At 42.7% G+C, this 27,393-nt stretch overlaps 2 protein-coding genes, 1 long non-coding RNA gene and 1 pseudogene across 3 annotated transcripts; 1 reads left to right on the top strand and 3 right to left on the bottom strand.

The window, feature by feature from the left end:
* LOC147993051 (putative disease resistance protein RGA3) lies at positions 1–2,177 on the bottom strand (annotated as a pseudogene).
* A 7,293-nt stretch (positions 2,178–9,470) lies between these two features.
* On the bottom strand, positions 9,471–14,257 carry LOC147993050 (uncharacterized). Its single transcript, XM_087539205.1, has 5 exons — positions 14,027–14,257; positions 12,223–12,976; positions 10,287–10,430; positions 9,667–9,986; positions 9,471–9,479 (listed from the first exon to the last, which is right to left on the bottom strand). The coding sequence occupies exons 1-5, from the start codon at positions 14,255–14,257 to the stop codon at positions 9,471–9,473; spliced, it is 1,458 nt and encodes a 485-aa protein (XP_087395331.1).
* A 5,569-nt stretch (positions 14,258–19,826) lies between these two features.
* On the bottom strand, positions 19,827–20,755 carry LOC147993049 (uncharacterized). The gene is made up of 3 exons (XM_087533353.1): positions 20,607–20,755; positions 20,288–20,481; positions 19,827–19,962 (listed from the first exon to the last, which is right to left on the bottom strand). Exons 1-3 carry the CDS (start codon positions 20,736–20,738, stop codon positions 19,827–19,829), a joined length of 462 nt encoding a protein of 153 aa, XP_087389479.1. The 5' UTR covers positions 20,739–20,755.
* A 4,315-nt stretch (positions 20,756–25,070) lies between these two features.
* On the top strand, positions 25,071–25,603 carry LOC147993048 (uncharacterized). Its single transcript, XR_015610056.1, has 3 exons — positions 25,071–25,156; positions 25,265–25,322; positions 25,408–25,603. It is a non-coding gene; the product is annotated as an uncharacterized LOC147993048 (long non-coding RNA).
* Positions 25,604–27,393: the final 1,790 nt, after the last annotated feature.

Here is a 27,393-nt window from a genome sequence, read left to right as displayed (position 1 = left end):
TTACACCAGTTCCAACAGACTAATGAAAAGAAATCGTAAAAGGTATGAATAAACTCACAGATGGGGACTTGAAAGGATCAAGAAAAGAGAGGCCCAAAAGCTGACTAATGTATCTCTGGCCGAGCTCCCAGGAAGTGAAACCAAGAGAAACCCACTGATGAACAAGATCATCTTTAAGTATCTTATGACCTTTTGGAAATATTGCACAATAGGCAAAGCATAGCTTCAGATACGAAGGCAAAACACTATAGCTTAACTTCAGTGATGCAAGCACTTGTGTAGAAGATGTATCTTCCAAAGAAGGTGCAGTCCAGATATTACTATCTCTCACTGATTCCCATTGACCAGACTTCATAGATTGCAACGTGTGTCCAAGTGATTTAGCTGCTAAAGCCACACCCGCACACTTCATTGCAATGACCTTGCCTATTTCCACCAATTGTTCTTTGTCACCTCTAGATTCAAATGCACTATTTTGCTTTATAATAGACCAACACATATCATCAGTCAAGGGTGCTAATTTGTATGGTTGGATGGTAGACATCTTCTTTGCAATACCTTCACTCCGTGTGGTTGCTATAACAACCACCTTACTGCTCTCCCCAACTTTTAACATATCTTTCAGTTCTTCCAACTGAGATATGTTGTCTTCCCACAGGTCATCCAAAACAATCAGAATCTTCTTGTTGGCAAGGAGCTTTTCAAGGGAATTATGGATCATCTGCTTTCCAGTGTACCCACTCTCTTTATCTTTCTCTGATAGTTGTGATATTATAGAGTTCCCAATTTTGATCAAATCAAATTTCTGAGACACGTAAACCCACACTTGAGAGTATTCATTGAATTGGGAACTATTGTAAACCATTTTTGCCAAGGTTGTCTTGCCAAGGCCTCCAATGCCATATATAGGAAGGATTGTGATATCCTTTGTCATGCTCTCAGATAAAGAAGCCAATATTATATCTCTCTCCTCAGTCCTCCCAGTGATTTCTGTCTCCAGGGTTGATGATGTTTCCCGTATATCAGTCACCTTTGGCTCATTGGCATTAGTGTGGTCTGTTAACTTGAATTCCTTGTGTTGATCTGTTATGACCTTCAGGTCGTCCCTCATGTTCTTCATCCTATTGGCCATTGTAATGTTGGGGCCAATTGTGAGACAAGGGATCTTGTTCGCCAAATATTTTTTGAAGGAGAACTGCAAGACAGTTGCTTTGTTAGTAAAATACAAAATGGCCAGCACCCAACAGAAAATTTTGTTAAAACATAAGAGGCAAATCCTCTTATTTCTAAGAACCTCTGACTGTAAGGGCCAAGGTTAAGACCACCTTTAATGATGTGCTGAGAACTGGAGCTAGAACAAAATGGTATGGAGATGTTTCAGATGCCTGACCCAAAGGCTGAGGCCTATCAAAACCATGTCTAGTTCATCCAAGGATCTGGTGCCCAAATTATTATTGTGGAGACTGGATAACAGATTACCAAGTGTTGTAAAGATGTAGGCATGTTTATTAGCTGTGTGCATCCTAGCTATGAAGACGCAGAGTGTGTGCTCATTGTGTTTGTATCTGCTTGATATTTCATTTTGAGTCAATAAAAACCGTTATTTGTCAAAAAAAGGGTTGGCAAAGATGTTCACAATCATAGAGCCAAGATCAAGCCAAACAATCTACTAGCAGATTCAATAGCTCAGTATTTTTAACTAATTATTTACAAATTGTTTTCGAATACCTATATGGCAGCTCATTTTGTAGCCAAGCAAGCTACCGCTCAGCTCATCTGGAGGCAGCAGATGTAAAGCACTTGTTTCTCAAAAAGAGAAGAGTAGCATACTCACAAATTAAAGAACTGCGTCAATTTACTGCACAAATGTGTACCTTGCGCGCAGACGTCTGGGCGATGGCCTGTGTGTCTGCTTCGAACTCATCAATCATGTCAGAGACCTCATACAAGAAGTCCTTGAGCCGCTTCAGCCAAAGACCCGTCAGTTCGTCTGTGATGGACTGCCTCTCCGCGACCTTGAGCACTGCCTTGACAGACTCCAGCGCCATCTTCATCTTTTTGAGGTCCTTGTCCAAATTCATCTGCAGCGCGATCTGACCTCCGATCAGAGAACCAATCTGGTCACCCACCACCTTGAGGATGGCAGCAGCAGCAAGCATGCCGCTGAGCGCCGCCATGGCCGCCGCTGCTCGTGCTCGGTCGCGCTCTCAAGGTGCGGGTGTCGAAGGTCGGGGGAGGAAGAATGGTGGGGTAAATGCTACTGAGGTACGCAATGGTGACTTATTGTTGGAGTTTGGGGCCATGGCTCTATCCCAAGTCGTTGTATGTCTTCATTTTGGAAGAGGGAATATCTGTAGTGAACAGTTGTACGCATCATGTGGTAGCTTGGCCGGCCCTCCTGCTAACTTGATCCGGTCTATATTACTCTCTTTTTTGTTTGGCTTATTCTAATGATAGTGTTATTGGCTCGGTTGCGTCATTTGAATTATTGGCTCTGTTTAGTCTCCAAAATTACTTAACAAAGTGGGGTGGTTTGCTGATGTGCCGCCCAAGTGTTAGTTTTTTCAGAATGTTCAACAAAAAAAGTGTTAGTTTTTTCAGACATAACGTGTTTGGTGGCGGAGTCGTCTGTATGAGAAGTCTTTGCTCTGTGTTTTGCATCCATCGATACGGCACAGCTGCTAAACCCATCCAGAAGACACCTACTACGGAGATAGTTTAAGTTTGTTTACTGCCGCTTGATTCAATAATGGAACCGCCGGCGAAGAGAGGAGGAGAGCGATCGAGCCCAACCAAAACGCGCACCCACCCACTAGGCCTCACTTGGAATGGGTGTAAATTACTGGTCAACACTTGTCTTTTTCCTAGATTGAAAACGAGGGGACCAGGTGTGTATTCTAAACCTGTGAGAAACAGAGCAGAAACGTGAATCCAAACAGGGCCTTAGGTTGGAACATCAGATGTGGCCTTGCCTGCCACAGATTAGTTTGAAGATGGCAAAGTGGAGTCCACCTGTTTCAAAAAATTGAAGTTCAACTTCAGTCCCGTTTAATTAATGATTGCTTGCAGATAACGGTACAGTTATATTAACCCAGCTAACGGTGTGCCGACGGGCGGCTTTTGTCTTCACGGCGAGACTCCATATGGTTCATCCAACTGCGAGATCGGGATGACACGACTTTCGGTGAAAATCACGCCGACTGCATTCATGGAGAATGATGGCGGCGTTTGTGACGTCGTTCCCTTCTCAAAGCATCTTTGTTGCAGGTTGCGGCAACACGCTCGGGATGCTCCGGGGGAACCCCTAGATCTGGGCCTCCCGGATCCGACGATGATGGCATCTCCCTCATGGGATATCGTTTTGGGGCATGAGCTGACCGGAAGAGAGGTGTCTCATCTACCGCAAGAACGACAACGGGTCTCGACGACGTGGCGCAGTGGAGTTCCGGCGACGGGTGCGTGTGGATGGATGCGTGCATGAGGCGACACTGTCTGGCAATATGGTGGCGTCGACAATAGTACGGCTTGGCAAGGTGAATGCGTTGACCGTTCCGGAAGATGGGACTACAGAAGATGGTGGCGGCACATCCAAAGCGCGCGCAGACGATGCCCGCTGTGGGGCAGGTGTGAGGGCACTGGATTAGATTGTGCACCTTCATGCGGACCGGGCACATTATCAAGAGTGTAGGTGTTGCGACTTTGTTCGCCAGATAAGAGGCTTTGGGTTTATTCATGTATTTATATTGTTAGACTTGGTTGAATAATAATAAAGATAATTGTGTGCATCGACTGATGTAGACTCCGCTTTTTCGTGAAAAAATATTATTCAACTAACTTCTCTGCAAGAATTCAAAAAGACATAGAACAAGTTGCACAGACAATGCCTACTAACTTAATGGGTGGAATTTGGCACTGCAAAGTATATCTGTCTTCTGTGTTTTGTAGCTGTACACCTAGGCGACAGTGAAGTCGAAGGCAAGGAGGCACACCGAGGAGCAGGAGCCCTTGCTCCGCAGACTAGCCAGGGTGCAGACGGGCTGTCGGACGACGCGTTGGACCTCAGCGACGGATCCACATCCAGCTTCGATGATGATGACCCTCGGTGTCCGACACCTACACCGACGGCCAGAGCAGCACCGCCGACCGCACGGGAAGGGGCCGTCAAGGAAATGATGATTTCCTCCACTATCCCCACATAATTAAGGCCCTCTTTGATTCGCAGGATTTTCAAATCGTAGGAATAGGAAAAGTATAGGGTTAGAGTGGCATGCACACATGAATCCTACAGGATTAGCATGGAGTGTTTGATGGCACAGGAAAAGCAAAGGAATTGTAAAAAGAGGTTGGAGTGGATGTTAGATTTCCTATGAAATGTAGTACAAAATATTACATAGGAAAAATTCCTATGGGATCCAATCCTATGAATCAAAGGACCAACGTAGGAAAAATTCTTAAGGATTTCAATCCTCCAGAAATCCTATAGAATTCCTTTGAATCAAAGGAGCCCTTAGTGATTTTTCTTATGTTTAAGTATTGTCTGGTTGATGAAAATTGTTTATTTGTATCAGTGAATTATGCCCGACTTGATTATGTTTGTTGCTTGGCGTTGATCTACGTGGGTAAATTGTGTATGTTGCATCTGTTACAAGATTATGAGGGGCAGAATTTAAGATGCATGGCTTCGGACGAACCAAAATGAGAAGTGCCAGCCAGTGTCCGTTTAAGGGGCTGCATTTGATGACTGCGTCTATAGATGCTCTAAGTGGGAGTAGGTTTTGGTGCGGTGATACGTCTCCAATGTATCTATAATTTTTGTTGGTCCATGCTATTATACGTCTTCAATGAAGCCACCTTCGTCTCGCCTTTCTGAACACGATACAAATCCTAACAAAGATTGAAAAAAGACTAAAAACGAAGCCCTTCCGTCGGCCCTTGTCAGGATCCATTGCGCCTCTATGGCCCTAGGGCTACCGGAGACGAGGCGGATCTGCACCATCGCCGGCAAGAGGCAGATACCCAAACTTTCTTTCTTGAAGGAGGAGAAGGCTGCCGCTGGCGTAAGGAACAAGTTCATTAGATATGCAATAATTAATGGAACAATGCTTACGTTGCCTTGCAGTGTTAACTACTACTGTCTGTCATATACGTAGTAGTAGAGTACCTCTGAGGTGGCTTTAACCACCATAGATTTATTTAGACACTGTATTGTCTTGTAGTGTTAGTTAGCGATTACTTCTACATAGACAACGCTGGATTTTTGTTATCCATCTGACATCTCTGCTAAATAATCAACGATATGGGGCAAGTTGCACATCATAGAGAAGAACTGATGGCGCAAAAAAAAGCATACTACGCGTTTGTCGACTGATCTTTTCGAAACAAGACCCTTGTTGCAAAACCCCTGTTGTAACATGACTTTTCTTGCAAAAGCATTTCTGACCTTTTTTTGTATTTCTGCAACAAGACACTTGTTGTAAAATTTGCAACAACATCTTTAGCCTTTTCTCCGTATTTCTGCAAGAAAACCTTTGTTTAAAAAAACCTACAACAGAAATCATGTTGCAGAATCTCGTCGCCGCGTCGTATTCCTGCACCAAAACATTTGTTGCAATTATTTTTTGCAACAGAGACTACGTTGCGTCGATGCGTCGTATTTGCACTAGCTTCGCCACCGTCATTCGCAACAATACCATTGTTGCACAAACTAGTTGCGGACCTGCTCGAGAGCCTGTCGCCTGCGGGAGGTCTCCCACGACTGTTGCAAAGCACCGATGGCCATAGTAGCCGAGCACCATCGACGAGCTTCATGGCAGTGTAGCCTGACGGGGCAGTAGCAGGCTAGCAGCTCCTAGCAACCGCGAACAGCTCGACCGCGTATCCACAGATTGGCAGCTTGGGGCGCCATGGCTTGCTGCAAAAAGGCAGGAGTAAGGGCTGCTTGCTGGAAGGGATGAGGAGAAATTCATGGCTACTTGACTACAAGACGCTTCGTGCGTGAGCAACAAAAAGATGTATGCGGTGACCTGAGAGATAGAGGAGAGCGGCGTGAGATATTTTGGGAGAGAGAAGAAGTCTTGATTTCTCTGAAAGAGATAAGATTGAGAGGAATATGTGGGACAAGGTAGCACGTGGCAGATGAAAGAGGCGGTTGACGTTTACTACGTGTGATCCGCCGGCAAAAAGTTAGCTTTTCCCCACAAAAAACAAAGAGCAAAGCAGCAGAGAATGAAAACAGCATCGAAGTGTACACAAGATAAAATATTAGCATGATTTCTCACAAAAAAAAACACACACACACGAGCATGATTGGTGTTGACCATCGCTCTTTTTCTTGTGTCGAGAGGAAATACACATTTTTCGGGAGCAACTAGTTAACGAGCGCTCCTTCGGGAGCCTCGCAATGATCAGCGCCACTTGGCGCGCTTTCAGCCATTTGCCACGTGTCGCGTTCTGGACGTTCCCTTCGGATTTTATTTTTTTTATTTTTTCGCACGTGTTTTCGGTTTTTTAAACGGTTTTTTGGTTTTTTTCGACGTTTTGGTTTTCCCCCGGTTTTTCTTAGCTTTTCGATCAATTTTTTTTGCGTAAAAAAACGCGTTTTCTTTTTTTTCCTTTCGCGAAAGTCACGGTTTTTCTTCCGCGAGAGGCACGGTTGTGCTTTTACGAGAGTCACGGCCGTGCCTCTCGAAAAGGGAAAAACAAAACGCGTTTTTTGTTTTTTTTTTCTTTTGGGAGAGTCACGGTTTTGCTTCCGCGAGAGGCACCGTTGTACTTTTGCAAAAGTCACGGCCGTGCCTCTCGGAAAGAAAAAAAGTACACATTTTCTGTTTTTTTTCTTTCGTGAGAGTCACGGTTTGGCTTTCGTGAGAGGCATGATTGTGCTTTCGCGAGAGTCACGGCCGTGCCTTTCGGAGACGAAAAAAAAACGCGTTTTCTGTTTTTTTTCCTTCCACGAGAGTCACGGTTTTGCTTCTATGAGAGGCACGGTTGTGATTTCGCGAGAGGCACGGACGTGCCTCTTTCGGAAAGGGAAAAAAACCATGCTCCCGGTCCGGTTTTTTCGTCCGGTTTTTTTTGTCCAGTTTTTTTTGTGAAAAAAAAAGTTCGTCAAAACCCAACAATGACAGTGGCAGTGTCATTGTTGGAGTATGTTTCAGGCTTTTAGCATGGTTAGCTGCCTGTTAACACCGATTAGATCGAGTAGCAACAGTACCAGCAGATTAGTTTGCTGACAGACAAACTAGCATCAAGTTCTATAACTATAAGCAAACAAGTACAGTACCTATCACGCACTCTAGGACAGAATGAATACAAGCCACGAACATGCAGGTTCTACAATCATATGTAGAGTAGTTGTTACAACGAACAGCGCACTTGGGCAGTTGCCGAAGCAGGTAACAAAAGTATGCAAACCAAGCACAAAATTATGCAGAACAGAGAACTAGCAGCCTCAAAGTTCCATGCATGCTGCACATCTTGCAAAACTCCGCTCCTCCTCCAACTCTCTGAAATTAACAGCACCGCACACACAACAAAACCTTGAGGGTAGATAGGCCTGCAACCATGCAGCTAACTCTGCTTTGGCTGCTAACACTGTAAAGAGTAGAGTAGTTTGCTCACAGACAAACTAGCAAGAGATTACAAATACTAGGCATGCTCAACAAAAGCACAAAGTAGAAATCTCCTGTTTGGTTAACCATACAGAAACAGGACCCAATTAATGGAAATGGGAAATAGTACAAGTATTGCAATTCCTGTTTGGTTAACCATACAGAAAAGTGAAAGGAGCAGGGAACATATGCCTGCAAACTAAGCACAAAGTAGAAAGGGTGGGGGAGAGGACTCTACATTGAGTTTCAAGAACCTGTAGAACAAAACACTAGTACAGGCGATGGCCTGCATCTTCAAAGTCACATGCTGCAGGTCTTGCAAACGAGTTTCACGTCACGATGGCTTGTAATTTCAAGTTCTTCTTCAACTCCAACAATTTAAATCACCCAGAACAAAATCTTGCAGGTTGTTTCAGGTTGCAACCTGGTTGTGCAGCATATGCATGCACTGTCTAGAACTCAATCCGCTGTAAAACGAATGGTGAAAATTATTTGATTAGATTCAATTCTTGCTGATATGAATGATAAGTGCAGGTTCAATATACAGGAGAAACATGTTTTGTTCAGATCAAGAAGAAAAGTTTAACGCACTGGCCTCGGCCTGTACTGCAAACAAATTCCCAATACACTTATTGTGTCCATCTTTACATTGGTAGAGGTACACTGTCACTTGACGTACTCTAGAAATTAGACTACTTGTCTTTGCACTATTATTATTATATTTTGGAAAACAAGGCGCTTTTAAACAAAAGGGAAATTGCAAATCCAAGTAGATGAATATCTCTGCATGTATGCATGAAAGAACCAAATAAGAAATGCAAGATGAATACATCAAGAAAAAACAAAACATGAAGCATATCAGAATAAGATTAGTATGACAAAGGGCTTGGCGGGACACATACCTTCTTTTCTATGCGAGCCAGCTTGGCCTTTGTCTCCTCTAATTCAAACCATTGCTTTAGTCCAGGGCACCCCGTTATTTGTAGGTCCTGTAGGTTAGTGAGTTGATGTATTCCCTCAGGAAAAGACTTGATACCATCACATCCACTCAGATAAAGTCTCTTTAGAGAGGTGGGCAGCACAGATTCCCTTTCTTGGTTGTGAGTGAGCTTCATCTTTCCGTCCTCTGGTTCAGCAACTACGTGCTCTAGTGCATTGCAGCTAATAAGTAATATTTTCTGGAGGCTGGTGAGCTGTTTGATGCTTGCCGGCAAAGACCTCAAGCCTTCATTGTTATCTAGGGCAAGTTGCTTGAGAGAGGTCAATTCGCCTACCCAATGTGGCACTGCAGATATGCTTTTGCAGAAGCTCAGTTGTAGCCATTCAAGCTTTGTGAGTTGCCTCATGTTCTCGTTCAACTCCTTTATACGACTGCTATGCTGTATATACAGAGTCTTTAGAGATGGGAGCTCGCCCAACATTTTGGCAGTTCTTCCATGTGTTGGTCCTCTAGCCATAGTTCCTCCAAAGAGGATAGTAGTTGGATGATATCTGGTGAGCTGGTTGGATCGCCACAATTGGCAATAGACAAAGAAGGGAGTCCAGGAAAGTGTTGAAGCCACCTCCATTGGTGAGGCCCCTTGCAGTCTCTAATTGACAGCCCAGTAGTTACTAGAGAAGAGGAGAAAGCACTGGTGTGTGACACAATGCACTCATCCCATGATGATAACACATAATCACTGCATCGTATCTCCCATATTTTAGCTTTGGGCAGAGGCCCTTTCATCCTTAGCATGGGACAACCATTTATTTGCACTCTTGTTAACACGTTCTCCTCACCGGTGGAGTATGAAGTGTCCCACTCTTCCGGATTTGCCATATCTCTGAGAACCAGTGAGTTCAGGTTTGGTAGTTGGCCCACTACCCAGCCTGGAAAGATGACACTGTTATAACCACTTATCTCCAATTCACTCAATGTGCTTGGAGGCACTAGTTTTTCCAGCAACATTTTGTCATCCACAAATCTGTCAACACCTCGAGTCCACTCCAGTTTCAACAACCGAATGCTTTGCTTTTCCATTAATTTTATACTATGTGCCTCTCCTGCGGACCTCACATTTTCAAGTTCAGTTATCTCCAGCTCAAAAGGATTTGTGGACTTTAGCAGGACAAGATTGCTGCTAGATCCATCATTACGAGCACGCACCACAAAGTGTGGTAACGATATTGCACTACTATCGAGTTGAGGTACTTCAGCAAGACTGTAACAATTCTCTAAATAAAGAAACTTCAAGCTACCAACTGTACATATACTCTCAGGTATTTTCTCCAATCGTCTGCACCTTGAGAGGTCCAATGTGTGCAGTTTTGTCAGGCTACAAATACTTTCAGGTATTCTTTCCCTATAATTTTCAGACAAGTCCAAATGCTCTAGATCTGAAAGATTAATTCCGCATATCTGGTTGATGAGACTGTCCAAGGTTTCTGCAGAGAGAGGATCATATGAGGAGTCTACTGGTATATTTCTTTGTTCAGATATATTTAAATACCGAAGCTTGGTCAGATCATCTGGCAGCGAACTAAGGTGTGTTTCTTTTAAATTTAAATGTTGCAGACTGGTAAGACCGACCAAAGCTTCATGTATACCATCAATCATACAACAACGTGATAAGTCAAGATGGAGCAGGTTCTTCAGACTCCCAAATAATCTTGGCAATTTTTTCATATCTCGCCAACCTGATAAGTTTAAGTACTTGAGTTGACTGAATCCGCCCAAAGATTCAGGGAGCTTCTTGAGTTCACATTTCCTTGAAGATAAGTTCAAATACTCGAGTTTGGTGAGGGCACCCAAAAGAGGTAAATACATCAGAGGTCTTAGAACTTGCACATGGCGGTCACTTTGGTGCACAAAGTTGCAAAATACGTGTTTGTGGTCACTAAACTTGCGAGGCCGTTCAAATACAGTCACTCTCACCGTATGTATGCGTATTCATAGTTGCCAGCATGACATGGGCCCGCTGTAAGCCGCTGTAAATGTTCTTGTATGATAGATTTTTGTAGAAAAGCCCTTAGCTCTTCTTTTATTTACATAAGAAGCCCCTCAAATAAAAAAACAGTGGAGGGATTTTGATCCCACGACGTATTACTGGGTGGCTCGCTTGGACAACCACCACAACAACAGTACGGCAACCTTGTATATCTTATCAACGCAGACTGAAAAAATTTAATGAAGAAATCTATCTAATAACCTGTGCAACCGGCGGGTTCGAACCTATGACATGGTGATTCACTCGCGCATAAGCTAACCACCAGGCAACTGCGACATGTGATGTAGTTTGTGGACAAACAATGTATATGTTTTTTATCACTCTTGTTCTATGTAAATACGTGCCATTTTAAAAACTGTTTAAACATTGTAAAAAAAATGTTTGTGTAATTCAAAATATGTTCGTGCATTAAAAAAGCTACGCGAACAGTTTTTTGAACTATGCGAACATAATTGTACATTGTGTAATTCAAAATATATAATGTTTCAACTTTTTTTAATGCAATGTACATTTTTTAGTTAACACAAATATTTTTTACAGTGTTTAAACATTTTTTTAACGCATGTACATATTTTGAATTGCACAAATAATCTTTTATAAAGTTTAAATATTTTTAAAATAAAAAATATTTATTTAATGTAATATAAATATTAACTTGTTTTACTAATGACTTATATCAACAAAATTATAATTTAAATATTATACATGATTAAATATTCATACCAACAGTTTAGATTTTAAATTATTAATATTGTAAACTATACAAACATTGAACTATACAAAATGTGCATATAATTATTGAAATGATTGTATAATTAAAATAGTTTATGAATTTAATTTTAAAAATTATTAGTATTATAATAATAATAATATTTTTATTATTCATAAATATTATTTGGAAATAATACATGAACAATCTTTTATGATCCATGAATTTCTAAAATAACACGAATAGGTTTAACGATACAACATTTTTTTAATTATGAATATTTCTAAAAGATGCACATTTTTTGAATTATGAATATTTTAAAAATTATTTCTGTTATTTTTATACAAACATTTTTATAATTTATAAGTATTATTTAAGAATAATACATGAACAATATTTGAAAGTTATCTTATTATTGGCATTATAATTTACATACTGTCTACAAATTTTTGTAAAAATAAACAAGTGCAAAGTAGGTCGCGTGGACCGCAGACCATTTCTGCTCCATGAGCGTTTTTGTTTTTGTACATTAAATGTAGTTATCCATAATGGTTCTGTACATACATGTGGTGCAGTGGCTGGGACGTGTATTGTTCTAGCATTAGGTCGAGGGTTTGAGACCTGGTCGTCATACTTTTTTTGGATAAATTATCGCTCATCCTGAGAGTTAGGTCCCATCGGTGGTTGACTTTTTTTGCACAAAAAGAAAAGGAAGCAAGGGTTTTGTGCAATAATGCGTCCATGTGTCATTGACAGTGGCCCGTGCCATGCTGGTGTAAATGGATACGCCCGCGTACGGGGAGGGTGACTGTATTTGAACGGTCTCACAAGTTTAGTGACTACAAATACGTATTTTGCAACTTTGTGCACCAAAGTGACCGTTGCGTGCAAGTTCTATGACCCGTGGTGTATTTACCTCCACCAAAAAATTCTGCTTCTTTACCACATTCAAGATATGAGCTGTTTGATAAGTTTAAATACTGCAGTTTGGATAGGCCACCCAGAACTTCTGGTATATCTCCGATATTTGGGCAGTATGATAAGTTCAAATACTCTAGCTGTGTGAGGCTCTCCAATAACACTGATATTCCTTCCACAGACGAGCAATTTGATAAGTCCAAATGCGCCAATTTTTGTAGCCTCCTGAATGATTCTGGCAGTTTTGTAATTCCGGAACAACTTGACAAATCAAGATACATTAGACTCTCAATTTCTCCAATTGACTCTGGTAATGCTAAGATTGTAGGAGATCCATGAAGATTCAGATAAATCAATTTTGAGAGCTTGGTGATACTGTCTGGAATCTTTGCATCTTGGACTCTTGAAGCATTAAGATATCTCAATTGCTTCAGTTCACCAATACAATCTGCCAACGTATATATGGCGCACTCACTTAAGTCCAAGACACGCAAAGACTTGGCAGATGAAAATGCAGCATCATGAAGTTCATATTTGTCACAATCCATAAAACGCAACGCTCTTATCTTGGATAAGTCTGATCCCAATGACTTGCTACAATCATCTAGCAATGCATAGTGGTAGCGGCTTCCTTCAGCATTATTAATATTGCCAACAAAAATAATTTCATCCTCCATGACAAATCTTGCTAAATCATGCACCAGGTCATGCATGGTCAACAATATAACATCTTCATCATATAGCTCAAAAGTCTGCAACATAATCATTCAGCAGTGTCAGACTTTTGGATTTATTTAGATTTAAACAATTTATGACTTCATTCTTCAAGTGTAAAACATTTTTATGCGTCAACTCCTTTATTAAATACTAAATTTTATTTTTGGTCCCCTGCTATTTCCCAAGTTTAGATTTGGTCTTTAAGATCCAAACTAGACAATTATGAACTTTTGAGTCTCAAGCCCATACGAATTTCTTGTCTCAAACATTGCAAAATCATATTTGATGACGCGGCTGTTCTTTTGCGTCAGCGTCTGCCACTTAAACATGATTTTACTTAACAAAAAAAATAGGAAAGGAAAATAATTATTTGATAAAATTCAGAATAAGAAAAAAATTACTGCGAACACTAATGCAACAGAAGCACAAAAAAAACAAGAATATGTAGGAAAATGAAAACCCTGCAGTGCCTTGCTTCATCCTCGCCTCTAGGGATGATGACCTATCAACGAGAAAGACGAGGAGGTTGCTGTTCATCGTCTCCCACCTCCCTATGTAGGCAGGTGGTAGCCCGCCTCGGGCCTCCATGCGAGGTAGCTGCAACAGGCAGCCTGCATCATCAGATCCCACGGCAGCAACCACAATTTTTTAGTCTCTCACTAGTATGGAACAACCTATCACATAAGATACATAACCAGCAATTTTGACGAAACCCGGTGGTTATGTATCACATAAGATACATAACCCAGCAATTTTGGGTCCATTAAAGATGGGATCTCACTGGTTTCAGAAGATATGCTTATAATTATATGTACGAACTTATTCTTAGTTGTACATAAACGTGTATAGATTTGTCTATTTGACCATTTGACCATTTTGTGTGAAAGGAATTACATCAATGCTTTTGTAATGTGAGCTTGCTAGCAGGAATATTATTATTATTACTTTTGGCTGATGGAAGATGGCTAGCGATTGACCGTCTGATGCATGTGTTCATTGGCGGGTTCCTCTGTCCACGTGTGTTAGCTCGAGCTATCTCTATCCTGCGAGTACTGGTGGCTGGCAAAACCGCTAGTATAATGTACACTATTCCCGCCGTACTTAATATAAGACGTTTTTGGCAATATAACAATGCCAAAAAATCCTATATTAACGCTCGTCGGTGCGGCGGACATGCCAGGTGGTGGGTCCTTGTGGCGGCCGGTGCGGCGGATCTTGGGACCCCATTTCCGAGCTCGTCGCAGGACGCGCGTGGCAGCTGGAGCTTCCTCCGGCATCGATGGCGCTTGATGCAGGATCATGGCGTTGGTTGCCATTGTATGGGCGAAGACAACGGCTGGCGGGATGGTGGGTGCTCCCTATAGCGCCCAGAATCGGAGTGGCGGCCCCTCTTCATCAACGGCGGCGGACTTTGAGGTCGTGTGGGCGACTCGGAGTCAGGATCTCGAGGTGGTGGCGGTATGGGTTCGATGTGGCTCGGCGGGTGACACATGTGCCTCTTTCGGAGTTGTCAGGCAATGCATGTCGCCGGCAGGTGGAGCCACTGGTGGATGCGCTACCGACGGATGTTATGCACAACGTCTTATGTGGAGACGTCAAGTCATGCCTGCTATCGGCAAGTGATGCACGGTGGCTCTGGTGGAGGTCTCATGTTTAGACTGTTGGTGTTGGATCGAAGGTGGTGCAGTAGTAGTGGGAGGCAGGCCGTATGGGACGTCTTTGTCTTCCGTTGTCTTCTCAGAGGTATCCGGCTATCGAGGCGTCGGTAGACGGGTAAGGGTGGATGGTATAGTAGGCTTCAACGACGAGTTTATGCACTCCGGTGGAAATATAAGATCACAGATTGGGCTATGTCGACGCGTGCATGCGCCGTGTTCTTGCTGAAGGTGGTTACTTGAAGCTTGGATTTGAGTATGAGAATCCCGAGTTCAACCATGTAGCGATTCCTTCTTGAAGGCGTAGCCCAGGAGTTGTGTATTTTTCGTCTTTGTTGTGTCTTATAACATAGGATTATAGTGGCCTCAAGGCATGTGAAGAGGAGATTGAAATCTGTCAAAAAGATCGAACTCCGAAGTTATTATGTTGGGTTACATCCAAACTTTTAAGAACCTGACGTCCGGTGTTATTATGTTGGATTACATCCAAACGTCTAAGAACCTGACAGATCCCTTCACAAAGGGTTTTATCACGCAGTGTGATAGATAATGCGTCGATAGAGATGGGTTTGAGACCCACCATATGAATTACCCATAATGGTAGCCTACTCTATGTGATCGGAGATCCCGTAAAATAAAAGTGGGAGACAAACTGTCGGTCAGCTGGGAGGAGAATATCCCTATATTAATTATCCCACTCCGTGAAGATGCAATACTCTCCTAATCTGCATGGTAGGTTAATACTTGTCTTAATGTGTTCCAAATGGCCTGTCTATATAAGCAGAGATGTTGTCCTGCAGAGCATATCCTGATGAACGCACCTACATAAATTTGACTGTTAAACGTCGCAGTCTGTGAGAATTGGGTGTTCTCTAATAAATTCATGAAAGACCTTGGAGTATGGCGTATACGCTCCACCCGCGGGGAAGGCTTGCGGCAGCCCATTATCGGCCAAGGATTTGTGTGAGACTAGTCCCCAAGAAACTTGTAGTTCAAGGCATAGTCCACTATTGAAGTTGTGGTCTAGTGTAGCAAAAATTTCTAAGTGGAAGTTCAACTTAATGGTCTTCACTAAACACAGATATATAAACAATGTTTTGGAACTAAAAGATGGCATGTGCCAATGAGACTTTGTGGGGGATTGTTGGAATTTGTTAGTAGGCCTTTGGCCCAAAGCCCAACTAAAAATCTGAAATTATCATGGCCATTCATGCATGGCTGTGAGTGGTGTGAGTGGGACTAAAGTTTAGTCCCACCCTGCTAGTTGAGTGATAGTTGCACCTCTTTATAAGGTGGGCTCTTCTAGCACTTGTATGAGCATGAGAAGAGGAGACCTACACGTGCGCTTTGCCTCCTCGCCCGCCTCGTCACGCCGCGTCAGACCGGGCCGGGTTTTAGGATGAGATGAGCCGAGGACAAAGCTATGCACGTTGTCTATATTTTTTTTGCTCGAAAAAATTAATGAGTCATTAATTACTAATAACAGACGAGTTAATTAGTCAGTCATTTCTGATTCTTTAGGATCGTTGGGCTGTTACTGACTTTGACGTGGGATTTACTCCCACGACAAGACCTAACTGACCCGCTCTATATTGGCAGGCAGACGTCTATCCTAACTGCAACCACATCATATGGTTTCTCACTGTTCCAGATCATTGCGCTGCCACGCAAGTCATTTCCATCCCTCGTTTCGGCGTGCACTGCGAGAAGGGACAGCAGGCCTCTGAAACCCCGCCTCTCGTGATCCTGTACAGGAGAGGGGCGTTAAGGTTTTGGCGAGCGCACTCGCGCGACTGCTGGCAGCGACAACTTCGCCAACGACAACTTCCTCCCCGACCTTGGCAATCTCTTCATCAACGACATGGGCGACAACATCAACGCCAGGCTGTCCTATTCCTGCTGCATCGTATGTGATTATGGCCTCCTTGTTTGGGATCGTACTAGAATTCCTACTTCTACTTTGTGCCCTAGATTCGATCTGTTGATCTACTATGTTATTCTGCATGATTAGTTTAATCTATATTGTTGATGTCATGATTTATTTACTGTTTATTCGGATTAAATAGTAATTTGCTCATATATTCAACAGTCGAGGCCAATACAGATCGAGTCGGCCGGATGCACATACACGTAAAATTTTGGTCACATACCACATGAAGGGTAAATATGTTTTTAAGGTGTCATTTAACACCGTCAAGGCTTAAAATAGACGGAAGTTTCATAAAAGGCATAAAATTTACACTCGATATTAAATAAGGAAAGCAAAGTTTATTAGTGTCAAATAAGGCAACAAATTTGAAGACAATGTTAATTTAGGATTCTCTCGTTTGTAATTATGTGCCACATTTCAAGTTTTTTCCGTCTTCTTCCCTACGGTGATGTGGATCATAACTGAAATGTATACTTGCTAAGACATTAGACTCTAGAGCTTGATATATGTTCTATAAGAATAAAGTAATCATTGGGAACTTGGAGCCTAGTAACACAAAACTTGAGGAGAAACTGACTAACCATGAGATCTGTGTTCCTATGCATGAGGTGCATTGAGGATTATGAAACCACTAACACAACACCACGTGTTAACCCTCATCATTTCCCTGTGATAAATAATGTGTGTGTGTTGATCTTAGTATCTTGTTGCCATGTAGGATGAAGGCTATGATCCAGTGCAGTTTTCTAGATGATTTAAATATTGTAGGCTATAAATGGATTCACAAATCTAGACATGACTCCTTAAAGAGGCTAAAAGACTTGTAACTGGAAGGCTTATAATAAAGAGAGAAGAAATTTGTCTTATGACATCTTTCATTTTGTCGGAATTAAGGAATGGTCAAAAAAATTGTGTTATCATGACGGCATGTTTTGTGTTGACATGTTCTATTTACATGGCTCATCTAGAAGGTTTTGTCATTAAAGGATAAAAGAGCATATATAAGACATGTTGTCTGGAGAATTTATTTTAGGAACTAATACAAGCGTTGAGACAATGTTACTCTGGGGGAGTACTGGTTGGATTGTGACTATGTTTGCCTTATGTTGCCACATTACTTTTTGCCACACTTGCCACACTTGCCTAACTTGAGTTGCTCAAATTGTTAGCCACACTTTGGCTTGCCTAAGGGAATCTTGTCACACTTTTTGTGTCTATGACATGTGGGGTTCACTACTCATAAAAAAATTCTTGTCTTAGGTGTGGCTAGAACCAAACACCCACCTAACTTGCTCAAATTTGCCTAAGTTGAGGTGTGGCAAAGTGTGGCAATATGTGGCTGCAAACCAAACAGCCCCTAAGTTCTCTCCCTCATGTAGATGAAAAGCTTATTGTCTAAACCAAGAGGTTTTCTATCTTCCAATAATGACATGAATGATCTTGGTGTTATCTTGTGCATTAATTGCATGGAGATTTATCGAGACAAAGTAAAATTCATATTATGATGACATACATGGACAGAATATGAAAGAAATACGTTGTGCGCCAGTACTCCGTATCACATGTTGCTAAGGCTAATGGTGATGAAGTTGGACATTTTAGTGACCAAGCAGAAGAAATTTTAAACAGATCAGATAATATTGGTTCATCATTTTTCAGCTGTCAGAAGCACCTTGCGTATTAAGTATGAATGCGCCCTCTTATTTATGATTGGGATTCTTGGCAAAATTCTGTTTAAACCAGAATTGGGTCACTAGAAAGCCATTATCAAGCTTTGTAGTATATGCAAGGCGATCATTACTACATGCTCGTCGATAATGAGTCTGATAACCTCATAATTGTGGGTTAGTCAGACATTGTTTTGGTGAGGTATACGGATATTCAGAATTTGACGTCATGATACATCCGCACCTCGCGCAATGAGCTTTATCATGGAAAAGCTCCTAAATAACAACCATGGCATCATCATATGCAATTTTTGGCATGTCAAGATGTTGAAATAACATTATTTCCAAAGTTAAGAGTGGTACACAATATCTCTAAACCACTCACTGCGACTATGATCACACAGTTCTCTATGCGAGTAACAACTAGTCAATTTGTGTTGCCAAAGACATTGACATTATGTCTGCATTGTGAAAGATATTCTAGGATCAAACATAAGATGTTGTATTTATAAGTTTTGCGGTTCCGCTTACTAAAGGCTTACCACCCATTATTTTATGATGGTGTTGCTGACATAGGCTTAGGAGCCTTTTTCTCATGGAAACAAGAACCATTAAATGAACTAACAGCCATAAAGCAATATATCGTCCTTTCCAAAATAGAATGATGTACTGTAGGCACTGAGGTTCAGTAGCATTTCACTGGTCATTGCAACACCTTACCTTGCGTTATTTCTATTGAGAGTGGGCTTATGATGTTTGTTAACCTCATGATTAAGGGGTGGGTGTTGGAATTAATCTCCAGTTGTAACAAACTGAGAGGGTAAAGGGGAGCCGACAACTCCCTCATAAGTGCCATGATCGGGGGCACCGAACCAACTACTTGGTTTTGGTCCAGTTCCTAAGCGCGGGAATAATATAAAGGGGGTTTGAGGTTGTTAGAAAGAGCTAACAACATAGCTTACACTCCTAATCCTAACTTCGGATCCTAAGGTGGCGCTGAAGGCATCCGAAGACCGTCTGCCATCTCTGGCCACCACGAGGGTAGTGTCGACAGCGTCATGTACCGTGCACGTCCATCTCCCTAGCATTGCTTCTTCCCCGCCATGCTCCACGCCCCTGGAGGGTCACAGCAGATTTATGGAGCCCCTGATGGCCATCTCTATGTTCATGTGTATGTTTTTAAGAATTTTTTGAAACTTTAAATTATGATTTAAGCGCATGAATAGTAAGACGGGTGCCATGGAGCCTGAGCTCCACCAAAATTTTTCGCAAACTTCATTGTTTTGTTTGAATGTTTTACCAGAGCTCTAACAAAATAAATGCCAACTTCATTTTCGAATCTAATACCTTACAAGCATTAGTATTAACACCCAGCGGGACAAAAAATACACTCAAAATTAGTGTGATCACTAATTTTTGTTTAAAAACATATATGTAAAAGATTGCTTTTTAGTTTGAGAGATACACCAACCAAAGTAAAGTTATAATGTCAAATACAATTAGCAATAAAGGTTTGTGTGTGAGGATCTCCTAGATCCCTTGCATTCCAGAAAAGACCTGAATGATAAAAACATGATGTATAAACTATAGAGCAACTAAAGACCTGACACCAATCGAGATATATGAAATTTTATCACTCCTCTTTATCTACATCATTTTCTTCTTCTTCTTCCGCAAGCAGATCATGGAAGCACATGCAATGTAGGAAACCCAGACCCACCAACCATGCGCACCCATTGGACAATATCACTTTGGCTCGAAACCACCGCCTGCAAGCATGCATATGAAAGAAAAGACTACTGATCAACTAACAAGAGCGCAGAGAAAATAGGTGTGTATGTATGTATGTACTATCTTTCTCTTGGTTTATTGGTCTTCATTGTATTTCGTGCCAAATTTTGACCATAAATTTAACTAACAAAATATTTATGCATATCATATTATTGAAAATTAAATTTAAATACAAATCCAACGATATATTTTTTGTTGACATGCATTAACATTCTATTATTTAAATCTTTGATCAAAATTTGGCATAAATTATGAAGGGACCAATAAACCAGGACAGAGGTAGTATGTACCATACTTACGTACCAGTTGGAGTCGTTTGGTCTAGGATCGACGTGCTTGGTGACGATCCCGAGCAGATCCGAGTATCTGGTGTGGAAGATCAAGCCGGTGGCCTTGTGGTGTTTGCCTAGTATTCTCTTGTCTAGCTCGAGCAGCACGGGGTACAGCTCCTCTGACAGCTCCTGCTGCCTGTCGTGCAGTTGCACCAACGAGAGCCTCTGGTGACGAACGGACGCAACGCAGCACGAGTGAGTACTTGTATATACGAGGCTTTAATTAATGAGAAAAAGTACGTCTTTGTCTATTTTAGTTTCGTGAGATGATGGAGCATGTAGGTACGTACCTCGGCAGCAGCGGAGGGGGTCGACGGTGAACCGGCGCCGTGCAAGAGCCGTGGCAGCAGCCGGAGCCGTTGCTCCGCCGGAGATCGCTGGAGCATCCTCGCCGCCGCCTGTAGTCGAAGCGCCGCCGCCATGATCGATCGATGACGATACGTACCCCTTCCTCGCTCCTCGGCTTGTATCGATGGGAGATCACCCTTTTTGTTTCGAGAACTCTAACGCGTTACGGGCCCAAGTTTAGCACAACGTGGAACCGGAGTCAGACGGCCCATGTCATCGCGTGCAGAGAATTAAAAGGCTATATCTCGCTCACAGCGAGTTTTTCTTCAGTCTTACTGAAGCGTCTACAGCAATCGGTCGGGCTGGCCCATTCGCGCACGGTTAAATGAAATAAGTGAATGAAAAGGGGAGCGCGTAAGGGGTGGAACCCTGGTCTCCTAAGACGCCCAGAGCTGCATCCGGTTGGAGCTTACCTACTTGATGCGAAATGAGCCAGTTTTTCCATTGGGTTTCCCGGGTGTTTTCACTAGTTTTTCGACAGGTTTTTCTCTGAGTTTTTTCTATTTCCACAGGTTCTTTTCTTTCCTATTTTCGTTGTTTTTTAAAAGTTTTCTTTATTTCTTTCTTGGTTTTCACTCATTTTTTCTTAACTTTTCTTTTCTATCCTTTTTCTTCATATTTCTTCGGTTTTGTTTCTTTCATTCTCGTTTATCATCGGTTTTCCCTTCTCTCTCGGGTTTCTTTTTTATATAGACATTTTTGGTATATATCTAATACCTTTTTCTGAACATGTTTAAATTTTTCCAATGCTTTATTAACATTTTCAAATACCATATTTATATTTTTAGAATATGTGGTAAATACTTTTTCTATACATGTCTAACATTTTTCAACTTCTTGTATAATTTTTTAAATACAAGTTTAACATTTTTAATACATGGCCAACATTTTCAATACATCCCTATATGGGCCGGCCCACGGGGAGATGGTGCGTGGGCGCCAGCTAGGGGAACTGGCGCCCGCAGCGCCAATTAGGAGCTCCCGGAACCCTGGTCTCCTATAACACCCAGCGCTGCATCCGGTTGGTGTTAAGTAGTAGGAGAGCTACCTACTTGACGCGAAAAGAGCCAGTTTTTCCACTATGTTTCTGGGGTTTTTCCTTTTTATTTTCCATAGATTTTCTCTGGTTATTTTTTTTCTATTTTCCCAGGATCTTTTCTTTAAATTTTTCGTTGTTTTCAAAATCTTCCTTTATTTCTTTATCGGTTTTCACTAATTTTTTCCTTAACTTCTCTTTTCTATCCATTTTCTTTATTTTCTTTGGGTTTTCTTTCTTTCTTTTTCGTTTATCATCGGTTTTCCCTTCTCTCCCAGGTTTCCTTTTTCTATACACATTTTTGGTTTATATCTAAGACCTTTTTCTAAACAATTTTAACATTTTTTAAATGCATTATTAATATTTTTAGATACCATATTTATATTTTTACAATACATGGTAAATACTTTTTCTATACATATTTAATATTTTTCAAATGTTTGATTATCATTTTTCAAATACATGCTTAACATTTCTTAATACAAGGTCACCATTTTTTCTATCCACATTTAACTTTTTTCAAATGCAAGTTCAACATATTTTAATATATCGTTAACATTTTTAATGTACACATTTAACTTCTTTTCAAATACAATTTTAATTTTTTTAATACGTGATTAATAACTTTTTTATACATATTTAACTTTTTAAAATACATGTTCAATTTTTTTAATATATGGTTAACAGTTTTTGTATATATATTCAACATTTTTCAAATAAATGTTTAACTTATTTTAATACATGGTTAACTTTTTGTCAATACGCATTTATTATTTTGCAAATACAAGTTTAACATTTTTTTATTACATGGTCAATAATTTTTTCAAAAGCTTGATTAACATTTTTCTTAAATACATGATCAACTTTTTCACACATTTGGTAGATTTTTTGTATACGTTTTTCATATAAATGGTTAGAATATTTGTAAGTGTTAGAAGGGAGAGAGAGGGACTGGCGGAATATGATGGATGTATTATTGAGCCTCGAGGGCGAGTTTATATATTTAGTACAAGACTTGGAGGGCAAGACGCCTCTCCTAGAGATAAGGTAGGAGACGGATTATAAATTCTAGACTACCGAACATATGTAACCCAAATATATCTCTAACATTCCCCGCAGTCGTAGCGGTAGCGTTGCGAACAACAGGAGCGACGCAGACGGTCAGACTGGAGAGAATAGCAGCCGACAGACTGACATCCCCCCACAGTCCTAGCGGGAGCGTCGTGGACGGTGTCACGCCGCGGACGCGTTGACTATAGAGGAAGCCGACGAGTTGCTCAAGCGGATGATAACCCTTTGTGCCGATGTCGAGGTAGCCTAGAGCATAGGGTGGTGTAGCTGTGGTCGAGGTAGCCGTGCGAAGAATGCAGTGGTCGATGTTGAGTCGGGGTAGCTGGTGTCGAGGGAGTCGTCGTTGATCCGCAGGCGCAAGGAGGTGCCGAGTTAGCATGGGCGCAGTGGTGTCGAAGTAGTGATGCGCCGGGAAGAAGATGTTGTTGACGATGCGTCGCGCCGGGGTTGCCAAGTCCGGGGACACATCGTAGACGAAGGCACGCACCGGTGTTGCCAGCACCGGGCATGCATAGACGGACGAAGACGAGGTTGACGAAGCATCGCACCAGGTTTGCCAGGCTCGGGGACACGTTGTGGACGAAGGCACGCTTTGGTGTTGCCAGCACCGGGCATGCATAAACTGGGACCTGCACGAGCTGTGCGCCATGTCGAACAAGTCAAAGAAACCAGCAGAGAAGGACTCGACGACAGTTGCAGCGCCAATCGGCGCGGGGCCGATGTCGCCCGCGGGTGTTGGAGTAGAAGAAGTGGTCGGGGTAGATGACGGCGACACTGGCGATGGGCCGGTGCTGGACGAAGACGAAGGAGGTGGACGGGCGACGACAGCGGCTATGAGGATAGCGGCGGCGGCGGCTAGGTTAGGAGCGCGGCGGCGATGCTCGAAGTAGGCGAGGAACCCGACAGTGTGATGAAGACCGGCGCTGAGGGAGTCCTGGATTAGGGGGTATCCGGACAGCCGGACTATATCCTTTGGCCGGACCGTTGGACTATGAAGATACAAGATTGAAGACTTCGTCCCGTGTCCGGATGGGACTCTCCTTGGCGTGGAAAGCTAGCTTGGCGATATGGATATGAAGATTTCCTCCCATTGTAACCGACTCTATGTAACCCTAGCCCCCTCCGGTGTCTATATAAACCGGAGGGGTTAGTCCGTAGGACAACAACAATCATACCATAGGCTAGCTTCTAGGGTTTAGCCTCTACGATCTCGTGGTAGATCAACTCTTGTAATACTCATATCATCAAGATCAATCAAGCAGGAAGTAGGGTATTACCTCCATCGAGAGGGCCCGAACCTGGGTAAACACCGTGTCCCCTGCCTCCTGTTACCATCCGCCTTAGACGCACAGTTCGGGACCCCCTACCCGAGATCCGTCGGTTTTGACACCGACATTGGTGCTTTCATTGAGAGTTCCACTGTGTCGTCGTGATAAAGGCTTGATGGCTCCATCAATCATCGGGAGCGATGCGGCCCGGAGCGAGGATTCCCTCCCCGGACAGATCTTCACATCCGGCGGCTTCAATCTGCGGGCCAACTCGCTTGGCCGTCTAGAGCCTATCGAAAGCTACGCCCCTGACCATCAGGTCGGGTTTGGAAGCTTAAACTACACTGCCGACATCCGTGGAGACTCGATCTCTGACGGATTCGAGCCTATGTCAGGTGCGCCGCACGGTCGTGACGAGCATGACCTAACTCTACCGCCGGACGGTGTTCGGGAGATCGCATCACACTAGTAGAAAAAGGGTCAAATGTGAGACACATTAGTCCCAGTTTGTAACAGAACCGACACTAATGTGTCCATTAGTGCCGGTTCCAACGGCTAGGCGGGAGGAGCTCTTTAGTACCGGTTCGTGGCGAACCTTTAGCACCGGTTCGTGCCACGAACCGGTACTAATGAAAGTGGTGGCAGGATGTTGTCAGAGTGGGGCCCCTCCAACACCTTTAGTACTGGTTCGTGGCACGAACCGGTACTAAAGGTCATCCTATATAAACCCTTCGACCACCCGCACTCTGTTCTTCCCCCTTTCCCCTCTCCCTCTCCTTTGTTCTTCCCTTCTTCCTCTCGAGTTCATCACCAATTTTGCCCAAAATTCGTCAAGATTTGCAGGCCCCCATCCATTCAAATGATCACAAAGGTTAGCAACTTTGTCCTTTCATCTCTCATTGCTAGATTAGCTCTTGCATTGGTTTATATAGTGATTAATTGTGGGTTTTAGTAATTTGGGAGGAATTATATGTGGTAGTATTTGATTTATATGCAAATTGAGGTCAAAATAACACTTAGTTTCCATATGTAGGTGTGGTTTACTTAGTGCCTTCTAAATCTCCGTCGTAACCACCGTCGATCGCCCGCACCGTCCCGTCGCCGGCACCACCTTGTGGTGAGCCTCTTGTTCATGAAATTTTATATAAAATATTGATGTTTGTGTGATTTGGATATATAGTTACTCGTATAATTATCTTACCCGTACGTTGTTTGTTATACATAGTGTCATGGTTTTGATATCCGTCCCCGTCGGCCCTCGTCCTTGTTATGATTCGGATGTGGTATATTCTCTTTTAAAACTATTTGTTGCATTTCGTGTTTATGACAAATTATGCCCATCAAGTTGACATAGATATTTTTATCTAGGAGGTATGTGAACCGGAAATTCCAACCGACCCTATTGTCGAGAGGTTAAATTTAGTTGAAAGAGAAAACGAGTATTTGAAAGAAAAATTGAAAAGAATTGAGGGGGAGAAGATGGAATTGGAGTTGCATGTTGCTGATGTCGTCGATGATCACAAGATCAAGATGGAGAAAATGCGCTTGAAGATTAGAAAGATTAGAAAATATGCCATTGATAGTGAGGCCTGGTATGATTATGCTGTTGGATCAATTGTTACCTTAGTTGCGATCTTGATCGCATTTGTCATTGCATTTAAATGCTTTAGTTAGAGAGTTATTTGTTTGTTGCATTTAAGTGTTGTATGAACTTTATGTATTGTATTAATTTGGTGTTTTCGGTGCTGTGTATTGAAGATGAGCCGGCAATGGATGTACGATGACCGATGCTCTCCCAAGTTCATTAATGGCGTGCAAACTTTTCTGCTTGAGGCTGAGGCAAACAAGCGGGCGAATGGTTTTATGCCTTGTCCATGTGCTGGCTGTAAGAATGAATTAAATTACTCTAAGTCAAGAACCATTCACGTCCACCTGTTTAAGTCCGGTTTCGTGCCCCACTATAATGTTTGGACCAAGCACGGAGAAAGAGGGGTTATGATGGAAGACAATGAAGAAGAAGAGGACGACGACAGCTATCCTGGCCATGGGTTCCCTGAATACGATGATACAACAATGGGGGAAGAAGCTGAGCCGGTAATGCGGGAAGAAGCTGAGTCGGCAATGCGGGAAGAAGCTGAAGAAGAGGCATCAGATGAGCCCATTGATGATCTAGGTCGGGCCATTGCCGATGCAAAGAGAAACTGCGCAAGTTATTTGGAGAAGAAGAAGTTGCAGCGCATGTTAGAGGATCACAAAAAATTGTTGTACCTGAATTGCGTAGGTGACAAGAAAAAGTTGGGCACCACACTGGAATTGCTGCAATGGAAGGCAGAGAATGGTGTATCTGACAAGGGATTTGGAAAGTTGCTGGTAATGATAAAGAATATGCTTCCAAAGGACAACGAATTGCCCAAGAGTATGTACGAAGCAAAGAAGGCTGTCTGCCCTCTAGGGTTAGAGGTGCAGAAGATACATGCATGCCCTAATGATTGCATCCTCTACCACGGTGAGTACGAGGATTTGAACGCTTGCCCGGTATGCGGTGCATTGCGCTATAAGATCAGCCGCGATGACCCTGGTGATGTCGAGGGCGAGCGCCCCACGAAGAAGATTCCTGCCAAGGTGATGTGGTATGCTCCTATAATACCACGGTTGAAACATTTGTTCCAAAACAAAGAGCATGCCAAGGCGATGCGATGGCACAGAGAAGACCGTAAGAAAGACGGATAGTTGAGAGTACCCGCTGACGGGTCGCAATGGAGAAAAATCGAAAGAAAGTACGGGAAGGAGTTTGTAGATGACGCAAGGAACGTATGGTTTGGTCTAAGCGCAGATGGCATTAATCCTTTTGGGGAGCAGAGCAGCAACCATAGCACCTGGCCTATGACTCTATGTTTGTATAACCTTCCTCCTTGGTTGTGCATGAAGCGGAAGTTCATTATGATGCCAGTGCTCATCCAAGGCCCTAAGCAGCCCGGCAACGACATTGATGTGTACCTAAGGCCATTAGTTGAAGAACTCTTACAACTGTGGAATGGAACAGGTGTACGTGCGTGGGATGAGCACATGGGGGAAGAATTTGACCTAAAGGCATTGCTGTTCGTGACCATCAATGATTGGCCTGCTCTCAGTAACCTTTCAGGACAGACAAACAAGGGATACCGCGCATGCACGCACTGTTTGGACGATACCGACAGTATATATTTGGCTAATTGTAAGAAGAATGTGTACCTGGGACATCGTCGATTTCTTCCGAGCAGGCATCCCGTAAGAAAGAAAGGCAAGCATTTCAAAGGTGAGGCGGATCACCGGACGAAGCCTCGCCACCGTACTGGTGCTGATGTACATGATATG

This window comes from Triticum urartu, chromosome 1A (genome assembly GCF_056163025.1).
Source record: "Triticum urartu cultivar PI428250 chromosome 1A, HENAU_Tu73, whole genome shotgun sequence".
Classification (NCBI taxonomy): Eukaryota; Viridiplantae; Streptophyta; class Magnoliopsida; order Poales; family Poaceae; genus Triticum; species Triticum urartu.
The sequence above is the reverse complement of the archived record's forward strand: the minus strand, read 5'-3'. Positions and strand labels throughout refer to the sequence as shown.